Source organism: Poecilia mexicana, unplaced genomic scaffold (genome assembly GCF_051168715.1).
Source record: "Poecilia mexicana isolate PSO_F unplaced genomic scaffold, ASM5116871v1 scaffold_3, whole genome shotgun sequence".
Classification (NCBI taxonomy): domain Eukaryota; kingdom Metazoa; phylum Chordata; class Actinopteri; order Cyprinodontiformes; family Poeciliidae; genus Poecilia; species Poecilia mexicana.
In genome coordinates, this window is record NW_028263372.1 from 18,772,168 (window position 1) to 18,795,263 (window position 23,096).

At 38.1% G+C, this 23,096-nt stretch overlaps 1 protein-coding gene across 1 annotated transcript in view; it reads left to right on the top strand.

Annotated features, from left to right (window-relative positions):
- Nucleotides 1-23,096, top strand: part of dagla (diacylglycerol lipase, alpha) — a 40,602-nt gene that overhangs the window by 3,656 nt on the left and 13,850 nt on the right. Inside the window, exons 2-10 of the mRNA XM_015000772.2 lie at nt 17,813-17,914; nt 18,026-18,237; nt 18,344-18,445; nt 18,547-18,685; nt 18,770-18,857; nt 19,334-19,468; nt 19,583-19,660; nt 19,808-19,932; nt 20,277-20,427. Coding sequence (XP_014856258.2) covers nt 17,820-17,914; nt 18,026-18,237; nt 18,344-18,445; nt 18,547-18,685; nt 18,770-18,857; nt 19,334-19,468; nt 19,583-19,660; nt 19,808-19,932; nt 20,277-20,427 — 1,125 coding nt within the window. The 5' untranslated portion in view covers nt 17,813-17,819. The remainder of the gene's footprint in view (nt 1-17,812; nt 17,915-18,025; nt 18,238-18,343; nt 18,446-18,546; nt 18,686-18,769; nt 18,858-19,333; nt 19,469-19,582; nt 19,661-19,807; nt 19,933-20,276; nt 20,428-23,096) is intronic.

A 23,096-nucleotide genomic window follows, 5' to 3' on the forward strand; every position in this document is an offset into this window, starting at 1 on the left:
TGGTTTTAAACATTAAATATAAAAGCTGTATTGAACATTGATTCCAACAGGAAATTTGTATCTTTAATCATTTTTGTTGCTGGAATATAAACGTACCATGTTCATGAGTTTGTAGGTAAGTAGTTTCCATACGGCTCAGGGATTGAGTACTGCATAGGCTAGCTAACTCGACTTTATCATTTACTAATGAAATGAAACCTCAGTTTGCTCTACTAAATGAGAGAAACAGATGGCGTTATTCACACTCTGCCAAGACGTTTTGGGGGAAAGAAATGCTATCGGCAATCATGTGATGTCATTGATCTTGAATAGAATTTCTCCAAGTGGGCAGATGCGACTAATCTTGCACAAAACCATCAACTTTCTTTTATTAGTCTCAACAGAAAAGCCTGTTTCTGTTAAATCCAAGTCTGTACTCTTGACTTGGCCCTTCTTTTTTTTTTTTTCCTGAGAGGAATTTGTTTTGATGATTTAAGCTAATTGTCTGTCCTAATTTTTCCAGCTGACACCTGAAGTTCAGGGGCCAAAAATGTTTAATATTTAGAGTATTTCACATTTTCAATCAGAACTTGTTGGAAATTTGTGCAGTCTCTTTACTGATGGCTTTGTCAGCTTCTTGTCAGTTTCCCAGACCAGCTTTTTTTTATTGTGTTTCCATAATTTCTCTAATTATTGACGACTTAGTTCAGTACATCTATGGATGATGTGCATCTTTTGGGCGTTTTTCTTTGTGCAATTTATTATTATTTTTTTTACCCCTTTGTAGCATCCTTGCTACTAGCTATGGCTTTAACCAAGGGATGCAGATTTTAGGAAAATCTGACCTAAAATTTGAATAGAAATCTGTACTCTTTTCAAAGACACTGCAAACTGCATTTCATGCTTTCCCTATAATGACCCAAATGAACCAAATTTTTAAAATCTGCGGTGGGGTACAGAGGTGAGAGAACAGAAACAGTGTGCATCTCAGACAAGAGAAACATATTCACAAGCAATTACAAGCAATAAAATGCACACATTTGCGTTAGTTAAAAATCATCTGTTATATCCCATTAGTTTGCATTTCTGTACTCTTTTACTTGCATTTCTTTTGAATACGATGAGTGGGTGAGACTCTGGAAAGTAGACATGCAGTAGTTGTCTGTGTCAAGGTATGCCAATGTTTTAAAAAGTTTTGGCTCCAAGTATGACACAATTTGTTATCATTCCACACCTAGGCTTTAAATTGCCAGATTTTATTAAAATACCACAGAAAGTGCAGGAGTCACCTGGGTTTTTAATTTTATTTTTTATTTTTAAAGGTATTCTAGTTCTTTACCTTTTTAAAAAAAAAAAAAAAAAAATCAAATTTCAGGTATATTTTATGGATAAGATTATAATCTTATTACATTTTAATTGGTTGCTTTTTTGGGCAGATACTGTAAAATTATTGTATTTTTACTCAAGGTTGTCATTCTGTAAGAATTTGATCCCAACTCATGTCTACTGCAAACAAGTAATTACACTGCTTTTTAGTGATGATGCACACATAATTTTTTTTCCAAACTGGTGTCTTTAGCTTGTCTGCATATCACCATCTGTAAATTGCAGAAATCTGTGAGCACCTGCATTGAGAAATATCAATAAGACATGAAAAATTCAACACACTGCTGAAAACCTGTAGCTGCAGTGAAGTGTTGCATGGAGGGGGAAAAAGCTGCATTTTTTTTGTTCTTGGTATTTGACCAGATAAAATCACAAATGAAGCCCTGCATGTTTGTGGGCAGTGTAGCACAGACAGGATGGCAGACCACATATGTTACCATCCTGACGCATAGTCGAATACACGCAAACACAACATTTATGCATGCACATGCAATCTCTGCTGCGCATACTATCACATCGACTGAAGGAAGAGAAAATGGAGTGGGAAAAGGTGAAAGGGATTGAGTGGGTGGTAGTGGGAGAAAAAGATGGAGAAAGAGGCAGAGGGAGAGTAGGAGTGAGTGGCACATGGCTTTCAGGCTAAAAAAAGATGAGCAGCACGCAACCAAAACCCGAATCTGGATTAGCTAGATAAGGAAGAGGAGGGGGTCGGGGAAGGCTAGAAGGGGGGGGAAATGTAGGTTTCCTCTGCACCAAAAATGGTGCAGATGCACATGCTCACTTTCATGCTCATAAATGTCCTCTAAAATATTGAATACTGAATGAGTGTGTGGGTAGGAGCGAGCGTGAGGATGGGAAGAAGGAAGATGCGAAAGAAAGAGGGTGAGATGTAGAGAGGGTGAGATTCTTTAGGATGGACAGAAAGCCGCTCTGGTGTGACACAATGGGGAGGGATGGGATAATTAAAGACGGCAGCAACAGAAGAGCGAACAGTGTGACAAATGCCGGAGAGAATCTTGATCTGAGCAGTGTGAAACTCTGACCCAGGCACAAAAGAGACAGACTGGAGCAGATGGATGGATGGCAGCGAGCAGAGGAGGTAGAGATTTGGGACAGCTCTGCGCACATACAGTCATGCCAAACCAACATAACTTCAACATTTTCTGCAGAGATTCTTAGTGGCCTGTCTGCCCAGCACTCGACAACATGCCAGGCCATTTTCAGCCTGCCTTTACCGTCTCGAGCAGAAATTAGAGTTGTAACGTTCTGTTATAACAATAAGATAGGCTGGTTGCAGTCTGGGAAACCACTTCTCTTGATAAAAATGTGTTTTGAGATGCATCAATCAACCAGGGATCAGAATTGGGTGATTTTCTCTGATTGGTGATCATTAGGTTGGATGCTGAAAACACAGAAGTTGGTTTTCCTCTTTCATCAGCCTAGACGATTTACTCTGACACATCAATGGGAATACATAAAAAAAAAATAAAAAAAACCCTTGGGACGTGCTTTGGTGCATGAATGGGGATAATCTTGTAATCCTTTCATTTTCTGTTGGATTTAAAACTTTATGTGCTATAGCCCTTAAGAATTAAAAAGTAGAAATTGGCAGATCAGAGTAAATAAAAAAAAAACTGGAAATCTGAATCAGCCAGGAAAAGTGTGATCAGCTCTTCTGTGGTTTTATTAAAATATGCAGTCGATCTTTATGTATTTGATTGTTTCAAGACATTGTAAGCTACTCCATGAGCTTTTAAGTGGCTTATGAAGCAAGCTCAAATTTTGAGCCGTTTTCAAAATGAAACTTTGAATAGATTAGAAAACAGGAAGTATTCAAGAGTTTCTATATCTCTGTTTGTTTGGCAGTTACTAAACAACTTGAAAGAGTTGCCCATTTGTGAAGGTATTAAAGGAACATGCATAAATTGCATCCACAACACCCACCAGCGCAGGCAAGTTCTCAACCTGTGGGGAAGCCGTGTATGGTCATGAACAGGACGGCTCTCTCCACGTGATACTTGACTCACAGTGGTTGCACTTAACCCTATGGCTGAGTTGAGGACAATGTCTGTCTCTTTTGACTGTTTAGCACTAAGTTCTATTAGCATTAGCCCTGCGTTTCTGGTTCACATGTTTTTGCGGCTGTTTGAAATGACAGAAATGCACTTAGTCATTCATTTCAAGTCGCAACTTGTTCCACACAGTTTTTGCGAAAAACTACTTATGATGTTCTGTAAATATTCCACATGTAGTTATTTCAGTGCTGCACAAAGTAAACGGTGCATACACACAATGAGAGAAGTGTGGAACTGGTTAAAGTCATGCCTGTGGCCTATTGACATGAGATTCATGCCATATATCTGTAACACCCCATCATTTCATGCAGAGAAATCAAAACAACTTTGCCCCACTTTGTGTAATAAAGTAGAATGACCTCAGGAAATAAGCAGTAAGAGCATGAATAAAATTAAACGCATTGAAACTCATAAAAAATATCTAAAACCCGTCTGTATTTAGAAACCGTATCGGTCTCATTTTTCCTAATTTGGACCAGTTTAATTTTAATTTTGAAAAGGTTTCTCAACAACCTAACAAGAAACATGACAAGATGTGTGGAAGTGTTCTCTTCACCCCTCTCAACTTTATCGTTGCCAAAACGCCCAATAATGGAAAATGATGATGTTTGACACACATTGCCCCAAACTACCAAGAGAATTGGTAAATCTCCACAGCCAAAATCTCAAGAAAATAAATCCTATTAAAGAGCTACAGACTGAGTTGATATCAGAGTACAGAAGCAGACACCAGAAATGTCTGTGTCATTTCCACAGACATTTCCCCAAATGTCTGTGGAAATGTCTGTCATCTTCCACAGACATTTTGTGTGGAAGATGGATCAAAATCATGCTTCAGCAATGCCTGAAACCAGAACTGCAAACAGTAGACATTGTAAGCTGTCATTGCCAAGGACTTTCAAGTACATTTTTTAATTTTTTTTTTTTTAGTTTTGCTAAAGCTATTAAAGAACTTACACTTTAGTTATAGACACTTATAAGTACTTTATAGGTGAGGGTTATTAGCCTTCAGCTACAACCAAATTTACATGTTTGGATTTAAGATTGTCACCACCAAAAACCAAAGGAAATGACAACGCACTTTGTTTTGCTACAACTCAGTTTAAAACGAACTCCAGAACCACATTCTTACTGTTAACTGGACTCTTAACATTGGTTTAAGACACAGCTGTATGGTGACCCAATTTCTTATGGCATTGAAATGTTAAAATGTCTGTGATGGAACTATCATTTTGCAGCATTGACTCACATTTAATTTTTTAATGATATTTAGTTTTAAGAGGTACATAAAAACATTCATAAGTACACACAATTAGAAATGTAGATTTAGGCGTTACTTTCATGTTATTACAGAAATTAGAGTGCAATGCTTGGCAACAAGCATAATCTCAATCAACAAGCATATGTCTTGAGATTAGAAGATTATAAAGCTCTTCTGTTCATCTGATCTTCCACATCCTTCAAAGTACACACTCGTGTGTCTCTGTTGTGATGGTGGATTTGTATTTGTCGGCTGTTTGTTTGTTTTCAAAACCAGTTTCTAAGATCCGCGTGTTTGGAAATGCTCGATGGACAGCTTGGGTGTTTACTTGCCGTGCATATTGAGGTGATAGATGAGCAGGTTACACAGGTAGGGAGTGTGGTAAAAATAATGAGGCTGCGAGCAGCAGTCTGTGTGCCACAGCTTGTTCTTGATGCTGCTGTTGCTGCAGCAGGCTCGCTGTGTGAGATGGAGGAGTGGGAAACTAAAACACCAGCTGCTAGTCATACCAGATCAACCTACTTTGAGCAAAACAAGGAATGGAAACCAGTGCTGGCCCTCTGGTTTTAGATCCCGATCTAGTGTCATTGGCTCTCTCGGCACTGTGGTTTATTGCTCTATTTGGCCGTGTTTCCGTAGATATTTGAGCACTGAGAGCAGGGGAGTTCTCAATGCAATGCTTTGCAGCAATGGGAACTACATACATATTTGCTGTTTACATCACTCAGCTGAGAGATGTACATAGATGTTGAAATAGAAATTAGATTTTTTTTTTTTTTTGCTTGATGTTCAAATGCAACCATCTTTCAGACAGTCTAGATAAGCCACAGCATACCTTGTCGTTGTTTATCTCTATCGGGGACAAAGCCATTGGGAAATACTGGGAGCCCTGGCATTGTTGTTGCTTCATTGTTACGTAGTCACGTGGGAATCGGCCTGGCACACAGGAGCACACTGTGTTTGGGGCACAAAACATTTGCTCAGATGCAGCAATATATCCCAGCCTTTTCAAAAACACATATGTCATTTGGTCGCAGATGGAGACACTCGGGATGGGAGTTTTAGTTTGGATGACTCATGCCGAATGCATATTATAGCAGAGTCTAGAGCAGCAGTTTAGGATGGAAGTGTTTGCTTGATTAGTAGAGCTACCATAGAGGGTCAGGTTCTGGACATTTAGATTTGGGTTTTTATGCAGACAGAAAGATGTGTCCTGTGCTTTAGGCTTAACACTGGCTTTATTCACTGCTTGAGGAGGAAGGTTCTCAATACAAAGTGAAACTTCAACTCATTATTAATATTGGGAAGCTTCTCCCCCACTCCCACTGCATCAATAATGAATTGGTTTTTAATTTTCACTGAACAGTACCAAGGAGACTCATGGAGCGAATCATGGAGTACGTATCGCATACTGGAGCACAGGATCTCTGCTGAAATGTATTATCTTTCACATTTAGAAGAGGGCACATCATGTTCAGTGGAACGGGAGCCAGACTTGGAAGTGTGTTTGGCCATTTTCAGTTCAGTTTTATTGATCAGTATCATCTTTAGAAAGATTCAGTGTTGGGTGCTATTTTTGAAATAATCAATGTATTTTATTCTCTATCACAATCTTTCAAATGTCGCTGTAAGGTCAGGTTATTCTTCATGTTCTTCTTTCTGTGTCTGCACTCAATATATTATAATGCATTTTGGTATCAATGGGGTTTAGGACGTATGGCAAATCATAAAGCAAACAAAATATACATTGACATCCAAAAATTTAAATAGTCTTATTCTTATTTCAAGAGTATTTACTTGGATTGCTGCGTTAGAGAAACTTCTTTTTAAAAGCAAATTCGGGCTTGCAGTTTCCCTCATCTCTTCTTCTGTCTTAGCTGTCCTTCTTGAACCGCTGACCAGACACAATTAAATAACTTGCTGAGATTTAAAATTCTTGGCTAATCTACTCTAATCTAACTCTGGCGCTGAGTTACCACCTTTAAGTTGCAAGGAGAGTGTTAGACTCAACAGTCACTTCACTGGTCAAAGTTTATTTAATGAACTATGAACACCATGAATCTGTAATGCTAATCAGGGTATGACTGCGAAGAAAACAAGCTACAAATAATTAATTGAAGGCGCCGGGTAAGTGTGTGTGAATTTTGGAGGGGGAAAGACATGTAAAAGCTCAATGTTAAACCAGTTATTTTGCAATACTTTGCAAAATTATTCCTACCCTTTGAACTTTGCCACATTTTGTCATATTAGGACTAGAAACCAGTGTGTTTCTGTTTGATTTTATATCATGGACCAAAATAAAATATAACTATGACGCTAAAATGAACAGAAAAGGACTCATAGCTTTACTTATTTTCTGCACAGAAATCTAAAAAGCGTGGCATTCATTTTGTGATAAGTTCTGTTTTCTCTGCTGCCCCTTTATAAAATCTGGTGCTACCAAATGCCTACAGAAGTCACTTAATTGGCACATGGCATCCGCCTGTGTGCAATGTAATCTCAGGATAAATCCAGCTGTTTTGTGAGAACATTGGTGAGAAAACGGCATCATGAAGACTAAGGGACACATCAGACTGATCACGTAGGAAGTTGTAGAGGGGCTTAAGCATTGTTAGGTCCTGAAACAATATCTAAAGCTTTAAATATCTCTGAGTATCATTCAGCCATCAAAAACTATAAATGTTGCAAACCTACCAAGATTTTTTATTTTTTATTTATTTATTTATTTTTATTTTTACCCTAATAGACTAACAGACTGGGGACTTTCATAGCGAAAGAGACCCATAGTAACTTTGGAGGAGCTACACAGATCCACAGGACAGGAGAGAGAACCTGTTGACAGGACAACTGTTAGTTGTGCACTGTAAAAATGTGTTATTTTTAAGAAAGCGGAATACAGTATTAACTGAATCATGCTCCGTGGGAGCTTTCTTTCTGCACCGTCTGCAAACCTGTTTCGAGTTGATGTGAACGACAGATAAATAACCCCAAGTATGAAATTACAGCTACAATGAAATGGTTCAGGTCATATATTTATGACCTGTTAAAAGTATTTGTGTTTGGACATTAACTAGGCCATTCTGAGAACCTGTGGCAAGTTTTTAAATCTTAGATTTCCTGACATCGTCTATCCAGTCTCATCTGGTTTAAGACTAGCAAAGAAGAATGAGTTAAAGTTTCAATCTTTAGATGTGCATAGGTGATAGAGGTGTTGCACCAAAGAATTGAATCTATTTTTGCTGCAAAACATGGTTTTGCGAAAGATAGATGTGTGGTAAATGCAAACCCTTACCATGCTTTTCAGATTTTCATTTGTAAAAAAAAAATGAGAAGAAAATCCTGAAAACAATGTATCCTATTCCTTCAACTTTATAATTATGCACTATATTCTATAACACTTGTTTTGTCACATATAAAACCCAGTAAAGATACCGAGGTTTGTAGTTTTTCCAAAATGTGGAAAAGTTTAAGTCGTATTAATACTTTTGCAATGCGCTGAATGGGCTTTTGAATAGTTACTGTATGGATCATTTTTAATTAATAATTGCTTTCCTAAATAAGGTGCACCTTTAACCTTTTTTTTTTTTATACCTTTTTCATAACAGTATCCCAAATCTGCATTCAGATGCATTTCAGATTTCCTTTTGGTTTTCTTGTAGTTTTAGCAGAATTACTGTAAGCAAACAACGACACAAAGAAAAGACAAACAAATTGCTGTGCACTTATAAGTCATCATAATATCTAAGCATTTGACTTTTGCGAGAACAATAAGTGCATCTGCTAATGTCAACAGTAGCGGCCAAACTGCACCGCTAATAGGCTGACATCCTCTTGGTTGATGGATGGGAAGGCCCCTAAGGAGGCAACAGCTATTAGTGAGGATGGAACACTGAGACATTAGTCGTCTTCTGTGAAATTAGACTCAAAGAGCCCTATACTCATTACTGACTGCGCAAAGCTGATTGCACCATCGATTGGCTGGATTTTGTTGTCATCACTGCACAAATTGATGATTTATCAATATAAGGATTATTCTGGTGCTTTATTGACCTCTCTGACCCACTACTTGGACGGAAATATAAAAAGTTATGATGCTGTTTACACATTTCACTATATGGAATAAGACAACTTTGTTATTGACCATTACAGTATGAAGTACATAGCATAATGTAATACTGACTTCTAATTTGGAACACACAATAAACTTTGAAAAATAAACTATTGTTATTTTATCACATTATTGCCCCGAACACATGTTTAATGTCTGCAAGTGTTCTGGGATGCTTTGGGATTATTTTGTATTTTTTTTGTAGGAAACTCTGTACTTTTGATGACCAGTTCAAATTTGGACTTGTGTTTGATTTCAATGTGTGATCAGACAATGGAGTCAGTGTCCCATTTTTGGGGGGAAAAGTCAATTTGAATGACCTCTAAAGTTGAAATTATGACATTGAAGTTTGGAGGTCTTCCACCATCTCCAACATCAAAATCTAATATGACAGCCATTCATATGAAACTTGGTGATGCAGCGATTGACTGATTTATGATTTGCACCTTCTAAAATTGGTCTCATAGTATTATACGAACCAATGTTGTTTGAGTCTGAATCAATAAAATGCAGAGAAATAGTTGGCTTGTATTGATTATAGCACACAATTAGCATGATCAAAATAGTACATTATGTTTTAGAGTTGTAAATGGCATTTGTCACTGTAATGTTAGGTCTGGTAGATTACAAAAATAAATATTGCCAAGACAATATTTTGTAGATGCTGCTTTTAATTCAATCAAAAATCAATCAAATTTTATTTGTATAGCACATTTCAGCAGCAAGGCATTTCAAAGTGCTTTACATAATTAAAATAAAAACAGCATGTGAGAAAGAGATTTAAAAAACATAATTTAAACGTAAACAGTGAGAAAGAGAAATAAAAAGCTGTAGAACTTTAGTTGAGACGCTGTCAACTGGGACTCCAACCCTTTGGACTTTAGTCAAAACGCCGTTTGACAAGGACTCTAACCTCTCGGAATTTAGTCAAAACGCCGTTTAAATGTAAACAAAATCTACAGTTATCAAAGCATGTCTTTGAGTGCTTGCTTCCTGTCCTTTTCAGACGTTTTACGATTCAGAGTTTTAATTTTATGTTGATTGAAAGCAAGAGCTGCTTAATAAGGCACAGATATTTCATTACAAATTGGGATAGGTTTATTTTCCTAACGTTTTGCCAGCTCCCATAAGTTGTATATTTTTTGTGTGTTTTAAAAGGACAAAATATATTTGAATGCCACCATACATTAACCTGGTAAGATAATTTTGTCTAATTGAACGTGGAACAAATCAAATTCATATTTTGCAGTAATCTAATAATCACTGCTAGAAATCCACTTGTGATAATATTGGTGTAGGGTTATTCTGCACAATGACAATTCAGTGATTTGACAACAGAAAACCATTGTAAGTGAAAGTAACAGATATTAACACAAACTGCAAGTCCCTGCATATCTACACCTTTTATTATTAATAGACGTGTGGAGAAAAGCTGATTTTCACACTCAGTCTTTTGTGCTGCAAGGACTCTTACTAGAACTTTTGTTGTATTGAGTAACTATTGTTTTTCTTCTTTGCTCATGAAGACTTTGAAGGGTTGTGATATATACTGGAGTTGTGAAAACAGTTGCAGATATGATTTGAAACCAGAACTAGTTGGATGAAAAGTGCATCCTCTTTTGATTCTATTGCCTTGTGCTTCGGACTATAACAAACATAACCTGATCCGTTCCAGGTTCTCAAAATACTTAAATTTGACCTTGTTTTACAAATCGCATGACAAAATACAATGGAGAAGCTGTGACTCTAGCTGCTTCCATAGGATCTAAGAGTAAAAGTAAAAACCAGGTGCTGCTGATTAAATGTGCCTAATTAAATGATCGGCATGTCTGACCAGCTCTGACTGGTGTTTTGAGCAGATTACTGATCTCAGAAATTAAGATCTGTGGTGGGACGACTACATGTTTAAATTGACCATGAGGTGTGATACGTGAAAATCGTATGAAAGAATGATCTGAAAGAAAGTCCTGCAATAAATCTACAGCAGCCCAGTCAAGGTTCAAACCTCATCCTGAAAGTGCTGTACTTTCAGGATGAGGTACAAACCTCAATGAGCAAACGACATTGTTTAAATGTTGTTCTCTTGTTGAACAGGATTTAATAAGTTCCTGTACAGTTCTGTGTGAAGCCAAACAGGAAAAAAAACAACTTCGTTTTTTTTTTTTTTTTTTCTGTATTGACATTCATGAAAATGTTTTTTTTTCTTTTTCCACTGACTGCATATTGATTTTGTTATATTCCAATATACTAACTTATATTTCTTTTAAGTAAAGTGCATAAAATACTGTATGAACTGAGTGTCTTCATGTTGTGTTAAATAGTTCCCAGAGGAAAGTGTGCAGGTGTGCACTAGAAAAAGAATGGATCATAAATCCTGAATTCTCTTCTGATTAATAATTATGTCAATTTATTTTTTTCCCCACTGTTGAGGTCTCTGCTGGGAGTAAGAAAAAGTGTTTCAACAATCTGCCCAGAGGAGAGTGCTGATTAATGCGTCTCTGATTTCTTATGTATTTTTTATTTTAAAAGTGGGCTCTCACAGTGTAATTGACCTGATTGTTTTGGCCTAAAAGAGATTTGGAGAAGTTTATCTGTTAAGTTTTTTTCTGCCCTTGCTCTTCCAACTGTCCTCATTTCAGCCAGATCGAGGTTTTAGGAGAGGCTGTGTTTTTTCACTGGAAGGGTGTAGATTGAGGATTTTTTTTTTTTTTTTTTTTTTTTTACACCTGTCTGGTAGACTCAGTCCAATTGGGGACCAAAATTACATTTGTTACATCTTCAGCTGGTGCAGTTCTCTTTCAGTGCACCATTTGGTTTTTCAAACCAAATCTTTGAAAAACCTGTTTCCCCCCTCACCTGTTGTGGTGCTGCACCAAGAACCACTGAAGGAAACTACACAAAAGCCTCTGAAGAAGACTTGAAGGCAACTTATTCCTTTGTAAAATGCAAACACAATGGAGTGGCATCAGATTTTAGCGGTTGTAGGATTTCTCTTATGTCTTTGGTAAAACACCACGAGCCATTTCTCCCGCTAGCACTACGCTCGCCTGTTTGTTTTTGGTTGTATTTACCCAGAATGTCTTGAGCTATCCAACTTCCTGCTTTTGGAGCGGTCTGCATCCACATATGCACTCGGACCGTGCCAGAGTTCACTTTACCTGAACCGAGACCTAGGTTTGTAAGTGGACCAGAATTTGCTTTTTTGTGGTGCTGTCAGAGTTCAACTGTGCATTGTCACCTCCCCAAACAAACCCGAGTTTCTAGGTGAATGAAGTAGAGTTCAATTAAAGCAAACTAAACAGGACTGTTGAAATCCAGCCCATAATTGCCTTAATTTGAATAAAATAATCCGTTTTATACAGTATACAATTAAAACAAGTAGTATGGCTCATATTATTGTTTACTCTATTGTCAAGCAGAAATGGCAAATGTCCGTGTTCATTTTTTTCCCCAGCTTCAGCTGGATGATGAAATGTCGATCAGGTTCTGGTTTTGATTAAAATTATTCAGAACAAAACCAGGTCCATCAGTAACAGCTTCCTGTTGGCAGTCCAAAATGGAGGAAAGAAAGAGTTACAACATCCTGTTATGTGGAGAAAGTTCCTGTTATTTCTTTTTACAGTAGACATTAATATCCAGAACAAATGAGGGGCCATGAAGTGACTCATTTCCAGTTTAATGCGTCACAGTAGTCAGAGCAGTTAATCTGGCTGAGTAAAATCTATATTCTTGTTAGTGGGAAAAAAAAATTCTTTACATTCAGTGTTACTCATCAAATTACATCTTTCTTATTGAACACGTGAAACGTCATTCTCTTTCAAGAGAAATCATTTTGTTCTTTCTGCTCCTACTTTTTAATAGCTGTGGTTTACAGTGTATTGCCTCAGCCTGTTTCAGTGCAGTTGTCTGAAGCTATTGGCAGTAAAGTTTATTACCTCATCAAATGTGTTGATGTATTTGTTCAGATGCCTGTGTATCTATTAAAAAGAAAAAAAAAAAGACGTGAATTCAGTATGGCATTTAAATACATTAAATTAGAAACAAGCGTAAAATACAGGTACACCTCAATGAATCAGACGAATATAAAGAAGCAATCTTATTTAACTCAGTTCAAAAGTGGTGCATATTATTAAGACGACACATAGTGCTTTATTTCAAGGCTATATTTAGTTAATTCTGATGATCGTAACTCGCACAGCTAATGATCTAACCCAGAGGTTCCCAAACTGTGGGGCGCGCCCCTTAGGGGGGCGCCGTGTCATTGCAAGGGGGGCGCGGGAAGCCGTCTCGATGGAAAAAAACAAAACAAAACATGAACACTGTATGCGTTGGGTTTTTACCTTAGAATGGCCAACTCTCTGTTATTCCTATGTCAATTTGATACAGTAGAGGCTTCCACACTTCCCATATTTGTGTCCTCTGTCACTTTTATCAGCAGTTAAAACTGTTTAATCCGTTGTTAACATGTTGTAACCTGTTTTTCCGAGCCGCCTTTAAACGCAACATGAGCGCTACGACGCTCGCGCTGGGTTTACACCTGTGAAGGAGACCTGCTGCTGCTGTGCGGAGCTACGTAGGTTTGTGTTAGAATCACGGCAGCAAACCAGCAAAACGCAAAGAACTTTTCACAGTTTTTACCTCCAAACTAACCGACTGAGTTGAGTAAAGCTGTTGGATGCAGGTAATGTTAGCTAAAAGATGACTAGCTAATATCAATACAGCACCTTAAGCTTAACAAGTACCTTGTAGGCTACCGATGTTGGTGTCTATTTTCAGCTACGTACATTCATTTTGCCCCCAAAAAAGTCGATACCCCCCATCACACGCGTCGTTTCAACCAGACAGCCATTTGTAATCCATAGGGGCGCAGAAAATGTTTGGAAACCACTGATCTAACCCTACGTTAATTTGATCAGAGTATTAGAACATTACATGAGATTACTAAACATATTTTTGTGACAGAGATATTATGTTGGCCTACTCACTCCTGACATAACAGTGATCCAGGAGTAGACAGTTGATGATCTCCACGAGAAGGGTAAGCTGCAAAAGGGAATTGGTTGCAAAGATTGTTGTTCAGAGTGCTTAATTAAAGTGATTGAAAGAAAAACTGGAATAACTGCTGCCTTGAAAGGATTGTGCTGCTTTTCCCATTCAAGAATTAGGAGTATATACACAAGGCAATGACTTTGGTAACACTCAGTTCTTCAAGAGCTGCCACACACAAACTTATCTTGGACATAGGCTACAACTTTTACTTCCTTTTTTTTTTAAGTAACTCCTGTTCCAGAAGTTACATCACATATTTCTTACTTAGATTGAGGAGAAAATTAGTGGAATACTTTCCTCAGACAATGATGGTTTCAGGAGCCATGTCATGTGTTATTCTACTGTACTTGTATTGTATCCAGTCTGCGCTATGGGAGACCATGAGATCAGGTCAAGCAAGTTTGTTGGCTTGATCTAAATTCCATAGCCACTCTATGACAATGGCATTTGCAGACGAGTTTCAGGTTGCTACCAGGAGTGTCTGAATACCTCAACGGAGCGACATGCTCATCACCTTCATACCATACATTGATGATGTAATTCACACAGAAGGAGCTCTGATCATGTACTGAGCATAGACGGTGCATAAACAAATTTTTCAGTAGGTTGACACTTCAGTATATCTTTTTAGGAATTGGTATTACTTGTATTTAACAAATCAATCTCTCTTGAAGGTCATTCAAACAGCTTGTCCAAAATGTTTAAATTGTGAAGCGTTTCCAAATGTTCTAAAAAAGGTTGGTGTCAAAACAGGAACTGGAGGTGGTTTTTCATTCTTTTATTTCCTCTTGTCTACTCTGGACACTTCTCACATGTGTCAACGACAAAGCTCAAGCACTTGCAGTTGGCGCACAACTCTGCAGAAAGAGTCTAAGCATGAACCGACAGTGGAGCCACATCGCTCCCGTTTTTAATGTTTGCCCTGGTTACCTATTCATCTTAAGATTAATTTTTAACATTCAGGGTGCTGCATGTTTAAGCTCCCTTCTATTATTACTAGATATACTCCAACTTGAGCCTTCAGGTCCTCAGACTAAAATCTACTCGTAGTTCTGAAGACTAGATATAAAACTAAAGGGCCTCACTCTTTCCAGATTGTTGCGACTCGTGTGCAGAACGATGCTCCATTATTTTACTTTTTCTCATTTAAAATGCATCTGCAGACATTCTTGTTCTTCTTGTTCATTCTTGTTCTTCTTCAGCCATGCTTTTTCTAAAGATCTTTCTTTCTAAATTTTGTAGTATTTTTTTCCTAAGTTATCTGTAGGATTTGTTCTTATTATGTTTTCATTTTTTGTACTTCCTGCCTGAGTTTGTGATTTTTCTGTCAAAGGTGCATAAAAAAATCCCTTCCTATTGACATAATTTACATAGATTATCGTCATTAATTAAATTTTTGAGTTTTCATTAGAGGGAAGCCATCCTCTTTCTATTAACAGAAATAAATTCTCAAAAATATTTAATTCTGTGTACAGTGATCTATGTATAGAAAAGTTAAACTTTTTTTGGTTAAATTACCTGAAATCGATAGTTTTTGTTTTTGTTTTTTTTTTTTTGTTTGGTCACTATTTATTTAAAAATAATCTTTAAAAAGTTTGACAACTTTGGTTCCTCAGATATAAAGAAAATTCAAGCCTCACCAACGAGTAAAACTGTGTTATGTGTAGTTGCTACTTTATTGTCTCTTATTATTTTTAGGGCATTCCGGTTAGTACTCCTCTTTTCCAAGTTAAACTATGATTCCTTGTTTTTTAGCACCCATTTTGTCCTATGAACCAAAAGAAGTAACATTTCTTTTTGCGTCTGACAAACAAGGGATTTTATTGTATCCTCAGTTTATAGAAACATTGACATTGGCTGTATTTGCTTTGATCACTAAAACAATGGACTGCGCCTAACACTTTTTACCTTTTTTGTGTTGATGACAATTTCTGGTGTATTGTGTCTCCTGAGGTGATATCCAATGCCACAACAGTAGTAAATGATCATTTGTTTGGCAATAGAGAACAGGAATAAAGCCTTTGAACACATGCTAGAACTCCAAGGTGGCAGAAAAATGAATGTGGTCATCAATCTAGAAGTTTTATCAAGAAACGGAGACAAGATCCCTATTTTCCTGTCAGTCCCATCCAAAATAATTAGAATGTAATCTGCGCTTATATTAGGATCCGTAAACAGCCACATTTGAAGAAAATGTTCACATTTTTTATTAGCTAGACATAAACAAAGGACAGAAGTGTTGCCTTGCCCTTTCCAAGCTTCTGGACTGTGAATTTGGTTCATCTTCAAAGTACTATGGTCCAGGGGACTTGGGAATGTGTTGGCTGACAACAAGATGCCCAGTTTTCTGATTGTTTGCAACAGAATGGATGAAAGCTTCTTGAAATCTTTTTCTCTCCCAAGCTGTCGAAGAACAAATGTCAGCTTTTTCTGTAATATTCTACACAACCTTACCGAGAGCTGTATGTACAAAGAAGTTGGTCCACAAATGCAGTTATGGATGAACTGCAGGGAATATCTATTTATCGCACTTACTAGTGGAATACTTACTGGAATACAGGTCTGGTAAAAAAAAAAGAGACCACTGCACTGAACCATTGAAAACCTCATGGTTTTTCTTCCAAATATTGATTTCTGAACTCTTCCTGAGTTAAAACATTAGTATTGTTGTTTCTAAAATAACATCAACTTGTGCATCTTATTTGTTATTTTGACCATTTCTCTTTTTCTGCAAATAAATACTAATTTTTTTTGCGTGGAATTTTGGAGACATATTGTCAGTAGTTTGTAGAATAAAAGAACAATGTTTATTTTACTCAAACATGCCTATAAAGGGTGAAATGAGAGAAACTGATCATTTTAATTTTTTTCCAGTGCTGTATAATAAATGCATGTTTGAAAGCTTTATGTTTGTTTTCTGAAACTAACCAAGAGTTGTCTTGGTTGTAGGTTTTCAAATCTGATTATTTAAAAAAACAGAAAGTATGTTATTTCAGAAATGGTCCCGTTAATGACGGTCAGTTCGTTAAAGTCACATGTAAACAGACATATTTCAGACATGCACTGCTTTCCTTTAGCTGTCTGGCAACTAAGCATGCTTTTCTTTCTTTTTTTTTTTCCTCAGTGCTTGAGTAAAATGAACAAGAGATGAAATATGACTATGTGACAACTTGTTAAAGGCTCTTCTATAAACTGCAGCGCTGTTGAAACTCTTGCCCTCTTCCTCTGTTTTAACTCCTGTGAAGCTCATCAGTTAAACCTAAATGCTGGTCAGCCTAATATACGCTTTTAATGACTAAATGTCAAATCCCCCCTAAAAAAAAACTAAACAGGCCATATGTGAGTTTATTAAAAAACTAAGTTAATAATAAGTTTACAACCTTTTCGAACTGATTAAACACTTTAATGTTGCCATGGAATAGTTCTATGGTTGGATTTTTTCTTTCTAGACTGTTAAATATATTTTTAACCTGCAGGAAACAACAGTAATCTGTCTTTTTTTAAAGATAGCATGAAATTAAAGCAGCTTTTCCACCTAACAAGTGTATTATTTATTAAATCTTATGTTTTCTTTCATTTTTTACCTAACCTATTGCACCCTTTCAACGTGTCATTATTTTCTAAATGTCAAGTCCCTCACCTCTACTTCTCAGTGTAGAGCTTTTTGGATATTGTTTATTTTTATGAAAAATGGATACCTAACACATTGACAATGTTGACTTCTAAGATTTTACTTTATTTCATCTAAATAATCTGACAGAATACGCTGAAGGTTTATAACAGTTTTGCACGTTTATCACTGCTTTTAGCTTGTTGACTATGCAGGCTGGGAGAAAATGTTTGATAGAAAATAATGTGGCGTTGATCATTTTGGATGCAAGATTAAAAAGTAAAAAATTGATCTGATATGAATTTCGAGACACTGACAAACCTTTCTCTTTCTTTCCCTCACAGGGCAGTGATGCCTGGGATGGTGATGTTTAGGCGGCGCTGGTCAGTTGGCAGTGATGACCTAGTGTTGCCCGCCCTCTTCCTTTTTTTGCTGCACTGCATCTGGTGAGTCAGTGTATGGATTCCCACCACTCCACAGAACGTTGTGTCTGATTCTCGGACTTAACAGTAAATCTGTGCAGGAAGACGAAGTTCTCTCTTCTCTTTCCAACCCAGGTTGGTGGTTCTGTCCGTGGTTCTCTTCGGCCTTCGGTACGGCTCAGACCTGTCGTGTTCTGTCACGCTGGTGGACCATGGCCGAGGATACTTGGGCATCCTCGTCAGCTGCCTTATATGTGAGAGCGCCATCATGTGGTTGAGTATGAGGGGCAGCATTCTGTACACACAGCCCAGGGAAGCTGTGCAGTATGTGATTTACATCAGACTAGGTAAGAGACTATGGCGGACGATTAGTTTTGTTTCTGAACAGTATATGATTAGATTGAAAATGTATTTTAACATGAATCCTCTCTGATTTTTTTTCTTTCTTTTTAGCCATTTTACTAGTTGAGCTAGTCTATGCTGTAGTAGGCATTGCCTGGCTTGTCCAGTATTACCAGCCGTGCTCTGATGTCACTGCAAAAAACTTGGCTTTGGGTATGTGGAAAAAATGATTTAATATAAGAAACGAGAGCAAACAAATGAACTCCCAGACGTTTTATGTTGGCATTAAAATATCCTTTTGACATTCTTTGCAGGAATCGTTGCGTGTAACTGGCTGGTGATACTCAGCGTTTGCATTACCCTCATGTGCACCTTTGATCCAACGGGTCGGACTTTTGTCAAACTCAAAGCAACCCGTCGGCGTCAGCGGAACCTAACCACATACACTCTCAGGTTCAAACGGGCTCCCTAAATTCTTCTCTCTCACTTAGTATGACGACTCTATAACAGAAATCTTTGTGCTCTTCTCGCTGTTAGACACAGACTAGAAGAAGGCCAGGCCAGCAGCTGGAGCAGAAGACTGAAGTTCTTCATGTGCTGCACAAGAGCCCAGGATACACAATCAGTGAGTCACAACAATTCCTGAACCTCTTCAGGAATTGAAGAGCTTCAATTCCCTATTTAAGAGAATAAAAGTGAAACTTTATTCTCTAAATGAATAAAAAGTTGGACTTAAATCCCAGTGACAGAAATACTTAATAAATTGTTTGATCACAACAAAATGTCTTCAGTGTGTGGAAATCCGACAAATGCTTTAAGCTGAATAACATGTAATAGTTTATAATGGCTTCGATATATATGTGCAGTCTGAGAGACAGGCTGACCCTGGGAGATGTTAGAAACCATCAACTATGGTTGATGGTTTGTGGCCTCAGAAATACTACAGCCTACTTAACGTTGCGTCAATCCTTTCTAATTACAATATTGCACTCATTGATGCTACTGTGATCAAAGTATTTCGCTGCTTCAGTACAGATTTTTTTTCAAAGGTTTCATTTGTATTGTCCCTTTAATCCTGATATCTGTTGCTTTCATGACCAGGATGCATACTCGGAAGTGGCCGGCCTTTTTGCAGAATTCTTCAGAGACCTGGACATTGTGCCCAGTGATATTATTGCCGGACTGGTTCTTCTCCGCCAGACACAGAGGTCAAAAAGATCCAATGTCCTGGGCCAGGTACCACTCTTTCTGATTCCCTGTTTTTTTGTTTTGTTTTGTTTGGTTTTTTTAAAAATGGAACTAAGTAAATGAATACAAATTTAAACGTAACTTTTGTTTTTTTGTCTACAGGCCAACAATGACATTATAGCATTCTTGTCAGGAATACCAGTCACTCGTAGTACGAGGTATCTGGACCTCAAGAACTCTGTGAGTTTCTTTTCCTGAGTTTTGCTCATGTTCTGGTCTTGTCGCATTTACAAAGATAACATTTCTACTTGATGGAATTGAAAGACATGTGCCGTTTCTGCCGTTGCACTCGCTCTGATGCAAATTTTGTGCGTTTGCCCCTCTTAGGTGGAGATGCACATGTACAAGGAGGTGTGTTATTATATGCTCTTTGCCCTGGCTGCATACGGTTGGCCCATGTACCTGATGAGGAAGCCTGGCTGTGGGCTGTGCCGCCTCGCCAGCTCCTGTCCGTAAGTACTCAAACACACACCCACACATTTATATCTATTTGGTTTCTGTGTCTCTTGAGCCTCTTCAGCCCAGATCAAATTTCGCATGCGTCAACACTTGCCAAGTGGTAATCCACCGAGACAATACCACTCCAGTTAGACCCACTCACTGACCCAAGCAGTGTTGAATTTATCACATGCTCGTACCCAGATTTCCTGCGCTGGGATGCTAATTATATCCCTGTTATCTTACTTGCTGTTGCTGCATTTCTATTCAATCCACTTCATCTGCAGTCTGCTGAACAATCTAACACCGGTCTTTCCCCTCCCACCCCCTACTCCGTTACCGTTCTCTTTGTGTCCAGCTGCACATCGGTGTCTGGCTCACGGTTGTCTCAGTCCGTCACAGTGGAGGAGGACAACTGCTGCGGCTGCAATGTCCTTGCCATAAGAAGACATTTCCTTGATAGGGATCTCAAGCAGGTTCACATTGTCTACACATCCTGCCACGATGCTGTGAGTAATTCAGCAACTAGACCATAAGTAGCCAGAAGTGTTGTAAGATTTATTTCCGTGTCTGAATGAGGGATGGATGCTGCGCAGGGGTTCCACAATATCAGCCAAATGTTTTATTTATAAGGCCTTGCAGAAGGAAATTGTGGTGTCACCCCTGTTTTTAAGTTAATATAGAGTGCCTTCCTTGCAACTCTGGTTATGTTGCAGTCACAAACTTCATTGTATTTTAATGAGACTTTACGTAATGAGCCAACACAAAATAACATATAACTGAAATGGAAGCAAAACTTCTCATTTCCTATTGCTCCGATACCCTCAAAGGCCAGAAACGTTCAAGATTCCAAAGGTGACTGTGGAGGAGCTGCAGAGATCTGTAGCTCACGTAGCAGAATCTGTTGAAGGCACAATTATAAGGCAGCTTTTACATCGGATATCCAACAAGCTGCTCTCACCATGAAACTAGGGCCAAAAACAGGACAGAGGACTGCTGAGCAGGGAGTAAGCAAATATGTTAATGAGGGCAAATGATATTGACGGAAGTATAGTGACTCATCATCAGTTGTGCTCACTTATGCTGCAATTTTGTATTGTAATATAAAGACACATCTAATTGTTACAGCCTTTTAATGTCACCTTTTACCCACAAGTGGTCAGATATATTCATCCAAATAACAGTTTAAAAAAACCAAAAAACATTGGTCCCAATATCTCTTTAATCATGTGTTTTAGCTCCATACTGAAATATTGCCTGTTTTTCCTGTGTCCTGGTGGACATGTATGACTTTTTGTTTCTGATTTGAACCACCCATATGAGATCACAGAAAATACTTTCACAGCTCGAGGCAGCGCCCGCAACTTGGCACAGCACAGCATAGTCCCCACTCTGCCGGTGAGCAATGCATACGCAATAATGGATTTTTAAAGCAGCGTGCAGTCGACCACTTCCTATTTGAAAGAAGCATTCATAAACCTGACATAGAAGAGTGACAATGGGTAGGTTAATGTTACAGATTGCAATTTACAACCCTGGTTTAATGGGACTAATTGGAGGCTAGGAAAGACTTGAGCCTAGAGTGGGAGTTCACTTACCTACAAGACATTATCAGAAACCATCACAGCCATTGTATTGCAGCCAAAGTTGTAATGCAAACGAGAATCTTGAGCTGTTGAGTGAAGACGAGAGGGCAAATATTTAATCTCTAGAGACGTGTAAGACTAATGGGAACATGAGTCGGAGCTTTAATTACAGAGAAAGTTGATTCTACAAAGTATTGACTCTGGGTGGCTAACTGCAAATACACGCCACACCTTTCAGATTCTTATTTTAATTCATTTTAAAATCCATGTATCGTTTTTCTGTTTCACAATGTTAGTCTGTTAAATAAAGTCCCAATAAAATACAATGGAATTTGTGGATGTCATGAGACAAAATTTAAAAAATAAAAAAATAAAAAAATAAAATGAAATGAGGGGCACGAATAGTTTCGCACATGGTAAAACGCAGAAACGCATGCAGCACTGTAAACAAGACACAGTCTTTGTCTAACAAATGCTATGTAAAAACAGTGGGTCAGCTCCTTGGAGTGAGGTGTAGGTTTTGTTCTTCGTTTGCATCTTGTCTTGATTACATTAGCTCGACTCCGGAGTCGCTGAGATGCTGGAGGCTGTGTGAGAGCTGTTCACATCCTGCGTAAGTCAAGGGCTGCAAAACTACAAAGGCTCTCAGCATTTGAAGAAGCCCAGAGTTAAATGAATGTTGTTCCAAACTGTTAATGTGACAAGATAATTTATTCTTCATCCATACTCCATTTACCTAAATTGCCTGAATGCTGACACCTCCTTTTGGAAAAGAGGGGGAGACCAGCAGTTTTGCGTGAGTGCAGTAACCAGAGTCACTTCACAAGGTGATGATGAATGTACCTTTGTCGTAAATTTATCACAGCCCTGACAATTTTTAGAACACAATTAAAATGATGTCCAATAAGTTTTAACTGTGAGCCAGTTGCCATAGTAAAACACGGTCGGTAATTAGAAGAGAAGTTGAGCTATATTTTTTTTTTTCGTCTGCCACTTTTAATATTCTAGAATAGTCAATAAAAGACATTGAAATAGCTTCCTCATTGCATTGCAAAGTTATTTTTATACCAATACTAAAACTTGTTCTTGAGCCACTAATTTCCAGAGCCGAGTGCTTCTCAGTGAGGTTAACCAGCACTGTGTTTCCATTTATAAATTCACTGACTTTAGACAGTGCACTGTGCCAGGATGGAAAAGGCCTTGATGGCTAAGACGAGAGTTGCGCCGGGGGTGCCGGCCTGCTTGCTGCTGGAACTATAACTCTTTTCAGACAGCCTGCTCGACACAGTGCTGCACCTTTATTCTCTTCTGTGGGAGACGTGTGAGGACAGAGCGAGGAGGAACTGATGTGCCTTTATGACAGTAACAGAGATGGTCAGAGAGCTGAATTTGAATGCATGCTGATGATTTTATTCTGGAGCTCAATCTACAGTTTGAAAGCACTCGCTGTGACCGACTTATTCTGATCCCTCCATTATTCTGCCAGCAGCGGCAGCATAATTAAGCCTTTGACATACCAAGCAAACGGTCAGTTTTCTGTCAATGAGACTCCGATTTGTCTTTTGTGGTAAGGTTGTTTTCCTCTGCTAGTA